At 44.8% G+C, this 12,964-nt stretch overlaps 1 protein-coding gene across 1 annotated transcript in view; it reads right to left on the reverse strand.

The window, feature by feature from the left end:
* Positions 1 to 12,964, reverse strand: part of Abca13 (ATP binding cassette subfamily A member 13) — a 367,979-nt gene that overhangs the window by 221,535 nt on the left and 133,480 nt on the right. The window contains exons 29-30 of the mRNA XM_045135973.1: positions 9,824 to 10,000; positions 8,145 to 8,451 (exon numbers count right to left, since the gene is read on the reverse strand). Of these exons, the coding sequence (XP_044991908.1) occupies positions 8,145 to 8,451; positions 9,824 to 10,000 (484 nt within the window). The remainder of the gene's footprint in view (positions 1 to 8,144; positions 8,452 to 9,823; positions 10,001 to 12,964) is intronic.

Consider the following 12,964-nt stretch of genomic DNA (forward strand, 5'->3'; position numbering starts at 1 on the left):
TCAAGGAAGTATGTGGATAAGTGAGAAAGAAGGACACCCAGTGTCCTCTGGTCTCCGCTCACACATTCACAGGTACATGCAATTAGACACAAATATGCATGTGCCATGAACACCATATCACACATAATACACACCTATCTCTTAGGTATGGTGGCTCACACTTATAATCCCAGTACTCTGGATGCTGGGACAGAAATAATGCTACAAGTTAGAGGGCCAGCTTGAGTGACAGAGCTAGTACCAGGCAGCCATGGTTACATAACAACACCATGTCCCAAAAAAGCAGCATACTGCAGCAAAACAAAAGGATATACATGACAAACATATGCTAACATCACACTAAATGGGAGGAGGGGGAACAAAGCGTTTCCTCTAAAAATAAAAGCAATGAAACAAGGACGTCTACTCTTCCCATTCAATATAGTGCTTAAAGTCTTAGTTCAATCAATTAGACAAGAGAAAGAAATAAAAAGGATCTAACTAGGAAAAGAAGAAATCAAATAATTGTAATGTGTAGACAATATGATTCAATAATTAAGAACCTCTAAACACTGCATTAGAAAACTCTCAAAACTGAACACTGTCAGCAAAGTAGCAGTATACAAAATCAGCCTACAAAAATCAGTTGTTTTCCAATGTACCAGTGATGAGATATTGGAAAAGAAATCAGAAAAGCAAATCCATTCACAATACGTTCCAAAAATACCTGAGAATGAACAAGAAATTGTAAGATTGCTAGTGAAAACTTTAAAACACTAAAAGAAAGAAATTGAAGATGGCAACAGAAGATGGAAAGGCTCCAAGCCTGTGGTCTGAATGGGTACTGTGAAAGTGGCTATATTACCCAAAGCAACTTATAGATCCTTACGAATATAGTTCCTATAACAGCTATTTGTCCTCAGTCCATCTCTTGTGGTCAAGTCCCTCAGTAGGACAGAGTGAAACCTAGAGCAGGGAAGGAGTTTCCAGCAGCTCTGAGCTTTGAGTGTGAAAAATGTGGATTTCTGCCAAAAGGCAAAGGATATGACTAAGTAGGGAAGAGAGGTGTTTACTAAACTACCTGAGGGATGCACAAAGAACAGAAATAGTTAAGATGTATAAAATGAAGTGCTGAGGATATCCCTCAGTCGGTAAAGCACTTGCCATGTAAACATGAAGGCTTGAGTTTGATCCCCAGAACCCACATAGGAAAACAGGGCATTGTGAAGTGCATTTATAGTCCCAGAGCTAAGGAAGCAGAGACAAGAGTATCCCTGGGATTCAGAGGCCAGACAGTATAGTCTAATTCTGAGCAATGAGAGACCTGATTTCAAAACAGCAGATGGCCAGCCATAGAGTAACACTCTGGCCTCCACACACATACACACTCACATGTACATGCATTTGCACATACATACACACATGCAATTATACATATTTGCCTACACAAAAAAAAAATACCTATAAAATGGCAGCCTGCTCACAGGTCGGTGGAGACCAATGAAGCAGAATTTGAGATTTCAAGCATGACTGATTCTCTGTTAACTCTTCATTTTCTACTTTTCCCAAGACACGACACAGCCTCAATGCCACGGGTCCTGGGAGCCAACACGCAAAGCCTGGCAAGCTCTGCTCTTCCTTCTCTTAGACCCAACTCCAAGGTGCCAGGGATTGGAGGAACAAAAATCAAGCAAGGAAAAATGGACAAATCTTTCTGCATTAAAGGCTTTCTAGAGTATTATTGCTGCAAGTTTTGTTTTCTGAAAACAAGTATGCTCCATTACTCTTCAAAGCAATGTGTTAACACTTGAGATGCTTGGTATGTATTAATTGTACTGCAGCTAAAACCACAAAACTGTCTTAACAGTTAATATGTGTCCATATTTCTAACATGGCCTTTGTGATAACTCCCCATGAATCAAGGAACTGATGGGAACACTGAATTTCACAAAGCCCCACTTCTATTCTTCTCTGATGTCAAAAATAATATGGCCCAAGGAATGCCTTTCCAAGGGTTTACTTCATGGAGAGACGTAACATAAAGGGAGAAGTGATAGGGTCTGGAAGAAGAGATGTTGAATGAATGTTGAAAATTCTCAGTTAACTTAAACAAGCCATATTGTCAAAGATTAAATGTCAGCTTCCTGTCTCTAGTTGGACTTCCACTTGTTGAGGATTCTCCCTCAATTGTTCATGGACACAGTGACCCTTCCAGCCCTATACTTGACCAGGTTTTCTCTCTTACCAGATTTTCTCATTAGCACCCCGTTTTAAAAAAGAAAGCAAAATAGAACATTTTCTGCCCCAATTACCACCCATCTCCTAGCCATTTATCTCTTCCCATTATCACAAAACCCCGAGGGCTACAAGCTCAAACTCCAGTTCTATTACAGGCACTTAGAAACTGTTTGTGCTAAAAAGCACTGAGTCTTCATTTGCACCTGCAGGATTAAATTCTGCCATCTCTCTTTCATTATGTATCTCTCTTTCATTATGTATCTATCTCCTTTACTTCAGGGTCAGGCACCTGTCTAGCTCTTTATGCTGGCAGATTAATCACTCAGCGAGAGTTTGTATTAAAATGGGGCACACCTAACCCATCTCAACCCCCTTTCAAGGCTACAGACATGAAGACAAAGAGTAGCCAGTGTACTTTCCAACCAGCTTCTGACCTGTATTCTTCCAGACCCACCCCCCACAAGGCATCAAGTCTGTCCATTAGGCTGTGCCCGCAATCACCTTGGAATCCACAAAGACCAGAGCTCCACAGAAAGCAGGACCTTGTAACCAAAGGCAAACACTTTCAAGGAAGTGGAAGCTTGGCTTCAACCCTAATTTATTCCCTCAAGCCATGGGACTGCATCGGGTCAACTTGCAGAAACAAAGCTGAAGTGACTGTCAACCAGACCACACTTTGACCAGTACTGCATCATTCATCCTTCTAGTCCACTGCCCATACTTTCCCTCTATTTAATTCTAAAGTTTATCGCAGGGCCCCAAAGATGAGCTAAAATGTTTGCTATCCATCTTCCTAAAGGAACATTTTGATTAAAAACCTTTCATCACCATTATGATCACTTGCTGTTTTGGTCCCAACATGCTGGAAGCCCCAGAATCCGGCCAGTGGCCTGGGACTCTGGTTATGACGCTGTCCTCCAGGACTTCCTTCCCCGCATTCACACTTGCTTTTCATTCTCACTGTGTCACAGATGCTGCTTTCTGTGAGGTCGCCAGGGCTGCACACATACGTGCGAAGTTCAACAGTGAACTGCCCTCCTTCATCTCGTTTTACCCATGACCCGCGCTGTGAAACTCTCCAGCTTCTCAGAACCCTCGCTCAGCCCAGCCCACAGGACTGCACACTCGGGGTTTCCTCCTCAGCCAGGCCTCCACACTCTCCATTTCCCTTCTTTCTCAAGCCTACTTGTCCTTGGTTTCTCCTACCTGACTTGGCCACGAGGCTTGCTCTCAAGCATGTTTTCCCCAGCTCTGCTCCCTCCTTCAGGAACACCCTCCAGGCCTCGAACTGTGATCACTTTACTCATCTCATACATCAGGCTGGATCTACCCCAACTCTGAAGAAACCAGTCTACATATATTTCCCTGGGGTTTCTAAGAAGTAACTAGATATTGTTCAAAACCAAAGTTCTGTTCTTTTCCTTGAAATCACCTTGGTCATCAGTTTCTTTCTCTCATAAAATTTCTAGTGATCCAGTGACCTGTGGAATCCACTTCAGTACCTGTGACAACCTCATTAAGTCTCTGGTCAGACCTTTCCTTCTACCTCAGAGAATGTGACCAGCACCAGCTCACAGAATAAGATGATCAATGCAACTTCAGTGGGTCTTGCCATAAAGGTCATGTGAGAAGAGACCTGTGGGGTTGCCAGCTAGAGGACCAGATTGCCACCATCTCTCACCTCCATTGTTATGTCAGTTCCTACAATTAGCCCAACGCACGTACACACAGTGACACAGAGCTTCTTCTCGTGTAGCCATGTGAAGGAGCCAACGTTAATGTCAGCTGACATGGCTTCCCCCAAAGCCCTCCGCAGCCCCATGTCACTCGCTTCACAGCCACGCACTGTGCTCAGCTCTTCGAGCTCACTCACCAGGCCATGTTTCCACAGGACATTCTACTAGCTGCTGTCCCATCCTGGAACACACTTTCCCCTCTGTTTCTGTGTCCCCTCCAAGTCTTCTCTGACATTACATTCCGGAGGGGGTCCACCTCAACCACATACTTAATCCAGCTCCCCCTGCTGTTTTACTCCTGACCCCCGCAACTTCTCCTGAACACCATGGCAGTTAACATTCAATGCACTCATCTTGCTTTCTGCATGTGTAGACTTCCTGAACTGTCACTGCCTCCCACCCAGAGCACTGATTTTCACCAGCTCCCTTCTCACACTCACTCCAAACCCAGAAAACGGACAGCACACAAACAGCACTCGATACATTAAATTAACAGATGTGTAACTTGTTCGTCAAGCAGCGGGAAACTGCTAAAGGTAATTAGTGAGGAAGTGTGCTCTAGGGTCCAAACTGTGCGTGAGAACTTCTATTCAGGTAGATGAGTTCTTGACAGACTTCAGACCTACCCAGTCACTGCAGGCACCCTGAGCCTCCAGCAGCACAAACACTTTGAAAGTAACTATAAAGGAAAGTTGTGTGACAGAATGTGGTCTCGGGATCTAAATCCTTCAGAGTGGTAAAATACTTCTGCAAGCAAGTAAAATGGACACTGCCAAGGAATTGTGTCACAGTACGCTAGTGAGCAGGTGAAGAGACGGCCTTTCACAGCATTGCATCACGCCTGGACATCCTACGAAGTGCAGCTTTCTGGCAGGAAGGCTCCACTCACACTACAGCTGATCTGCAAGGGCAGGAGAAGTTGCAGCTCAATCTGCCTCACGCACAGCGCTCTTCAAACCTCTGCGATGCTTGACAACCAAGAGTGGAAAACAAAGGCTACCCCCAGCCTCATTGTGAACAAATTTTCTAAGTATGTGTCGCCTACCCAGGGAGTACCCAGCGTCAAAGTGGACAATGTCACCCCATGGCTTCTCCTGTGAACCACACTGGAGGGAGTTGCATCTTCCCACTCACACAAATGCACACTCCTCATTCGCACGGTGATTACAGCATATTACACAGTCGGAAGGAGGCCGTCAGATGGGCTCTTATTTTCAAATTCATGTTTTGAAAAATTGCATCAAAATATGTTGGCTACTTGAAGAATCTAAAACTTATTGTTTCACAGGTTTCTCTGAAATTTGAGTTAAAATGACACACCCATGAGTGACCCCCTGCCCCAAACAGTAGTGCTCTTGTCTGCTGAGGGCTGTGCTGTCACTTCCAACAAAAATACCTTAGGATACTTTTTTTTTAATCTTGAAAGCATTCACAGTCAAAAACTAACACTGCTTTTAAAAAAAGAAAAGCTTTCATCTCTCAAAGAAGGATTTACTCGTCTTATTGACAGCTTGCTAATGAAGTAATAATATCTGGCTGAGAATGGCATCCTGGTCTCTTTCTTCATGATCCTTTATTCTCACCACCACACTAGGATGCTGGAGACAGACACCATCAGGCATTCTTCCTTTCTTTTTAAAAAAATTTTTAAGAGAAAGAGAGAATTGGCTCACCAAGGGCTCAGCGCTGCAGTTGAGCTCCATGCTTCCAGTCCTCCCCCCTCGTCGAACCACCGTTGAGTCCTATGCCCTACACCACTGCACCTCTGCCAACGATGTGCTGACGAGCTATCCTGGATAGCCATATTGGACGGAGCAAGAAATCGAGTCATCTATCCCTACGAAGAGGCTCCCATTCACCTGGAGAAGGAGTCCAACTTCTGGGATGGAATGTGCATGAGTGATCACCTACAGCAACTTGCTGAAAGATGAATGCCTGGGCCTGTCCTCCTAACCAGCTTCAGCCCAAGCTACCCCTTTCAGAACCGCCTGGGTCTGAGTTCCCTGCAAGATGGGAACTGGACTTAAGGACCTTGCACTTCACCCTGGCTCCAGCTGAAACCACAGAGGAATTGGGGAAATGAGCAAGAAGGCTGCTCTCTCAGTTAAACTGATATCAGCACAAGGGTGATGGAGAAAGATACTGAGGATGCTCAATACCTACCAAGCCGGACATCTAGATGCTCCCAAATGCTCATCACTGAAGTAGACTTAAAATGCTCCCAGCATGGCTCAGGAAATCTTGTGGAATAGGGGGCGGAAAGACTGTTAAGAGCCACAAGTCGAGACATTTTGCACAGATACACTGCCTCTCCCCCATAACTGATTGCTGACCCATAATGCATGACCCACAATCCCCATGGGGTTGACCTGCATCCCCAATGAGGAAGGCTTCTTTAGAAAAGGGACAGGGAGGAGGGAAAGGATGGTACCAACATGTGATGTTTACATACAAAATATGTCCATAGCTAATAATAAAAAAAAGAAAAATAATTTAAAAAAAGAACTCACATTCAGCTACTCCCACTGTGCTTTCAAAGAGCTTTCAAGACTACCCCAGAGTTTGTGCACAGGGAAAGTAAATGACCTTCATCTGTTGCCCAAGGCCAGCTAGGTATGGATGCCAATTCTTATTAGAACAGCACCCAGTGTGGGGAGGGGAAGGAAGCGAGGCTGATTCCCAAGGCTGAGCAGGGGGGCTCACCGCTTTGGTATGCTTCGTACTTAGCCAGGCTAGTTCATCCTGGAGTTCACAAGGCCCCAGCAGACACTAGCCTCTGCTCCACTTGCCAAACACCCCAGCCTAGCTCCACTAATGTTTCCCAACTTCTTCAAGTCATCTTGCCCAGCTGCTCCAGCCTTAAAAAGTACTTCCAGTCTCTCCAACAACTCAGCCAAAGCCTACAATTCCACTTGTAACGTTCTCAGATTGTGCCCTGTATACTGCAGCCACCAGCACAGAACTTTATGGAATTCCTCACCACCCTGGGTAGACAGCACACAACTTGTTTTTCAAGGGTTTGGCCCAAACAGGGAATGACTTCCCAATGCTTTCTAAATACAGAGAGATAGTATCAGTAGCCAGACATATATAGCCCCTGCGAATAATGTTCAAGTTTGTTCAAAGGGTGTTTCAAACATTTTTTAAATTTTTTTTTATTTTTTATTTATTTGAGAGTGACAGAGAGAGAAAGATGCAATGAGAGAGAGAGAGAGAATGGGCACACCAGGGCTTCCAGCCACTGCAAACGAACTCCAGACGCGTGTGCCCCCTTGTACATCTGGCTAACGTGGGTCCTGGGAAACTGAGCCTTGAACTGGGGTCCTTAGGCTTCACAGGCAAGCACTTAACCATTAAGCCATCTCTCCAGCCCGGGTGTTTCAAACTATTAATGCATAATAAATCAGATTTAAAATGTCCCTAATTTACAGAAGTTGCTCATGGGTGTTTACCAGGTGCTGGTTCTGGAAGCCACATGAAATAACAGAATCCACAGATTACAAAGTGTGTTCTATAAAGTAGTGTAATATTTTGTGGTAGAAACTACGTACATCATCCCACATGCTTCAGTCATCTCTACAATATTTACTGTACTCAGTGTCTGTCACGTTACACAGATGGGCTCAGAAGAATGCATGGCACATGAATAAAATTTTGCTTAGGGAAACTTCTGGAATTTGCTTTTCAAAGGCTTTCAATCCATTTGACTCTGTAAATACAGGACCTATGGATGACAACAATCAACTATATATTAATGTCATGTTTCTACCTGAATAATTCAAATATATAGAAGGAACTTTAAGACTTTTTTTAAAAAATGAATTTTTTAAAATTCTCTTAGGGGCTGGAAGGATGATTTAGAAGTTAAGGCGCTTGCCTGTAAAGCCAAAGGAACCAGGTTCGATTCCCCAGAACACAGATAAGCCAGATGCACAGATGGTGCAAGCGCCTGGAGTTCAACTGCAGTGACTGGAGGGTCTGGCTCGCCCATTCTCTCAAATAAGTTAATAAATAATAAAATAATATAATAATATATAAAATAAATGATAATAAAATAATATAATAATAAATAATAAAATTCCCTAATGACCATAGAGAAGAAACGTCTTTCTCTAGTCTGTTTTCCCAGTGCAGTGCTCCTCCCCTGCAGGTAGAAACTAGCGGAAAGACGGACTGACCATGGCTACTCACAGGTCACTTGTGTGGCATGGGTAGGGAGCGGCCTGGGTCTGTGTGGTGGGCTCCAGGCTTTCCCTTCCAGTCTGCACCATGATGATGGCCCTTTCAATCATGTCTTGGAGTGGGACAAAGACGTAGTTGTATTTGAATCCATCAGCTGGCAGACTCTGCGGATGGAACTTCCAGGAAGGGTTTTGGATCAGGTCTGTCCTCATGCTGTATAAGACGCTGGTCCGGATTGTGTATGTGACATGGGGCGGCAACGTGAGAGAGGCGGCTCTGATACGCCTGCGGACTAAGGAGCTGTTGAATATGACACCTGGTGGGAGGAAAGGGAAATTCGGTAGCATCACAGCCCTGGAAGGGTACGCTGGACCAGCACTGGTGGGACAGGATGTCAGGATTCCACACAGCCTCGCTTTTCCACAGGAGGGCAGAGCTCTACTCAAGTTTAAGTAAAACTAAACTGTGTTCTCATTAAGACAAAGACACTGTTAGCTTCCTGTTTTCACTTGGTTGAGAAGTTATGGCGGGCTGATCAAGTAACCAGGCATCCCTTTCCTCAGGCTGCTGACGTGGCTGAAGCACAGAGTCCACAGCTTTGGCAGCAGTGCCCACAGCTTGAATACTAAATTCTGCTTTGCATTACATTCTCTGCACTGATGCATAGCGTTTATTATAAGCTGAGTTATGTAAGCCCCCAAGATTCACATATGGAAGTCCCAAACCCCCAAGACCTTGGAATGTGACCACATTAAGGAGATAGAATCTTTATTTATTTATTTGAGAGAATGAGGTAGACAGAGAGAGAGAATGGGTGCACCAGGACCTCCAGCCACTGCAAACGAGCTCCAGACACATGCGCCCCCTTGAGCATCTGGCTAACGTCAGTCCTGAGGAATCGAACCTGTTCTTTCAGCTTTGCAGGCAAACACCTTAACAGCTAAGCCATGCCTCCAGCCCACATTAAGGAGATAAAATCTTGAAAGAACATTCCAGACAGCATCAAATATTCTACTTATACTGACTCTGAAGATGATTCCCCAAAGCACCGAGGGAACAAGCAGGGTCTCTATGTGGACTTCCAGCCTGCAAAATTGTAAGACAAATTTCTGGTGTTTAGGTTTCTCAAGCTTAACTTTATAATACTTTGTTAGGGACCAGAGCAAACCCATCTAAAACCTCAATAAATAGTCATTAAGGGGGCTAGAAGTGTAGCTTGAGATAGAAAATGGGCTTAACTTGTACAAGGCCTTTCAGTGTCCAGAATCCAATAGTAATAATAATTCAATGTTTATTCAAAAAAATAATATAAAAGCACACATTGTATTTATCTTGAATAAATACACAATTAATGGTATCTAGTTTACCACTGTCTTTTCTTCCTCGTTCCTTGACATCAAGAAACTATGATAAAAATAAGGGTGATGAAGGCAAATTGAGTATAACTTTAGTCAAGAAAAATATTTGTCATGTAAGATACAACCATAAAATGGCAACAGTAATGTAAATGTAACAGATACAGTCCTCAAGATGGTGAAAACGCTGTTGGTATGGAAGAAGGTTTGTCTTTTCACAAACTCTGTGCACATTTCTACTTCATCTCGTATTTCATATAGGAAAGAGCTCTTTCTGAGCCAACTTAAAATATCCTAAAGGAGAAAATCCCAAGATGACAACCTAGTACTCACTGGCCAAAAAGCTGTTTCGCTGCATGAGTTCATGGGCCATGTTCTCCAGAATGTCAACAGACTCCACTGCCTGGAATCGGTCCAGCACCACGCAGGAAGACAAATTGACCAAGATGCTGGCCAAGAACCGGAAGTGTCCAGCCCCCACATGGTTAAGTGTTTGATCCAGAATCGCTCCTGAGGAGAGTGAACAAGTTAGGAGACATGAAGTGCTTCTACCACAGAGCTCATACACAGTGAAAATAAGTGCCTTTCATTTAAAAGCTGCTCAAGGGCTAGAGAGTTCGCTTAGCAGTTAAGGCGCTTGCCTGTGAAACCTAAGGACCCATTTTCTACTCTCTAGATCCCACTTAAGCCAGATGCACAAGGATGAGGCAAGTGAAAAGTTGTACATGCCCACTAGGTGGAGCAAGCATCTGGCATTCAATTGAAGTGGCCAAGCCCCTGTTATGCCAATTCTCTCTCTCAAAAAAAAAAAAAAAAAAATATATATATATATATATATATATATATATATATATATATACACACACACACAACCACTTACATCCCAGTCTATGTACTGTGAACACAGGTGCCAAGGCCGTGACTGGCCATGACGGGCCGATGCAGGGGCAAAGCTGGCACTTCCGTCTGATATTTCCTCTTCCATTTTCCTTCTGTGTCCTCCTCCAGCATGGCACTGTGTGTTTAAACTGCCATCGGCTGGTCACCCTAGGGGGCAGTGCAGGCCTCTGCAGTATCAGGTTTAATCAAAAATACCTGAGGCTACGGTACCATTTATATTCTAATTTATATATATATATATATATATATATATATATATTAAAAGCTTATCAAATCCAATTTTGTTTATATCCAAACTGTGACACTTTTTTGCTAACAATAATTTCTCTAAGTTTATATATGTTCTCTATAATGCTAATGCCTTGAGATGTAGAAAATATACACAGTATAGTCTTGTCTTGACATGAGGGCTCTGACCTAACCAATAAACCAATCAATGTTAATTAACAGGTTGATTCTTTAACAGATCCGTAATGTGATGATATCATTAGAAAGAGGTGAAAAGTAGGAGGTGGCGTCATTGGAGGAAGTAGGTCCAGGGACGTGCCCTTGGGGCTATATCCTGCATGCCCTCTCTCTGCCACGACTGGAACCACTCAGCTCCCCTGCACCCTCCCTGCACTGTGGACTGACACCTCTGGAAGTGTGAGCCAAAATTAACCTTGCTCCCTTAAGTTACTTGTCAGGTAGTTTATCACCTCATAAAGCCAATTAATACTTCACACAGCATGTCAAGGAACACTGTGACAGTAAAATCTGTACAAAATGAACAAGAGGAACAGGGATATGAGAAGAAGGGGAAACCCTTTGGTAAAGAACTTGGAAATAAAGAATATAAAATAATGTTTCAGATAGCATAAAATAACTCTAAACAATATGCCTTCTCTGAAGCAGCATTTGGGAAGTCATATATTACATTAAGTTTCCAAAAGCAATTATCCCTTAGAGCAGGACCAAGTGAACTTGATCTGGGCCTCTACGAGACATCAGCTTTACACCATGTATCAGTGACCGGGCTAGTATGAAATACTGGGTACGTGCGCACCCAGCATCGGATACAGTGAGGGCCAGACACGTTCCATGCGTTATTTCATTAACATCACTGTATCCGATGCTGGGTGTGCACAGCAGGATCAGAGCACTGCTCTGTGTGACAACAGGGTTCCCAGCTTCACAAGCGACTCCCCACCACAGCTGAGATGGCACGTGTCCCAGTCACCTCTTCACTGCTCGCACACACACCTGACCAGAGCAGCTTGCAGGAGGAAAGGTTTATTTCAGCCTTACAAGTTCCAGGGAAAGCTTCACAGCGGGAGAGGTAGTCTTCGTATATCCCCCTTCGAGAGAGAACACGCCAGTGCTCAAGCTGGCTACAAACAAAACCCCAGGACTGGACTCAAGATCCCCCCAGTGACGTACCTCCACCGGCACAGCTTTTCCCTGGGGACTAGGAAGGAAGCTTAATCAACAAAGCCTGAGGCGCCCAGCATGGTGGCGCAGGCCTCTAATCTCAGCACTCACACTTGGGAAGCAGAGGTTGACTTCAAGGCCACCTGGGGACTATATAGTGGGTTCCAGGTCAGCCTGGGCTACAGCTTGAGTCGGGTGTCCCCATAAACTTAGGTGTTATGGATGCTAGGTTCCCCAGCTGATGGCAATTGGAAATTAATGCTTCCAGGAGGCAGTGCATTGTTGGGGGCGGGCTAATGGGTGTGATAGCCAGTTTCCCCATGCCAGTGTTTGGCACACTCTCCTGTTGCTGTGGTCCGCCTTATGTTGGCCAGGGGGTGATGTCCACCCTCTGCTCATGTCGTCGTTTTCCCTCCCACTATGGAGCTTCCCCCTCAAGCCTGTAAGCCAGAATGAACCTCTTTTTTACCCACAAGCTGCTCATGGTTGGGTGACTGCTACCAGCAATGTGGACCTGAGTGCAACGAAGACCCTACCTCAACATCCCCCCAAAAAACCCTGAGGCTATGTTATGTTGCCATTTACAGTCAACCTGCCACAACCACTTACATCCCAGTCTATGTACTGTGAACACAGGTGCCAAGGCCGTGACTGGCCGTGACGGGCCGATGCAGGGGCAAAGCTGGCACTTCCGTCTGATATTTCCTCTTCCATTTTCCTTCTGTGTCCTCCTCCAGCATGGCACTGTGTGTTTAAACTGCCGTCAGCTGGTCACCCTAGGGGGCAGTGCAGGCCTGTGCAGTATCAGGTTTAATCAAAAATACCTGAGGCTACGGTACCATTTATATTCAAACCAGTGCCACAAGTGTGTCCACTGGAGCTCCCAGCAGAGGAGGAGGGGGGTGAGGAGAGAGGGGCAGGAAGAAGAGAGCATTCTGGAAGCGTTGTGAGGTGAAAAGTGTGTGTGGGAAAAAGTGGCGTCGTCTTGGCCTACTCCTCCCCTTTGTCTTGCTCTAAAGCATTTCTTGTTTCCTCCAAACGCTGAAGCAAGGGGTGCCGGTGAACACCCCACCCCGCTCTTGCTCTCTGGGAGCTCGGGCACACCGCCTGGCACCGGCTGTCACTCCCATGGTCAAAGCATAGAGCGCTACAAAATGCTGCTGA

This window comes from Jaculus jaculus, chromosome 16, assembly GCF_020740685.1.
Source record: "Jaculus jaculus isolate mJacJac1 chromosome 16, mJacJac1.mat.Y.cur, whole genome shotgun sequence".
NCBI classification, from domain to species: Eukaryota; Metazoa; Chordata; class Mammalia; order Rodentia; family Dipodidae; genus Jaculus; species Jaculus jaculus.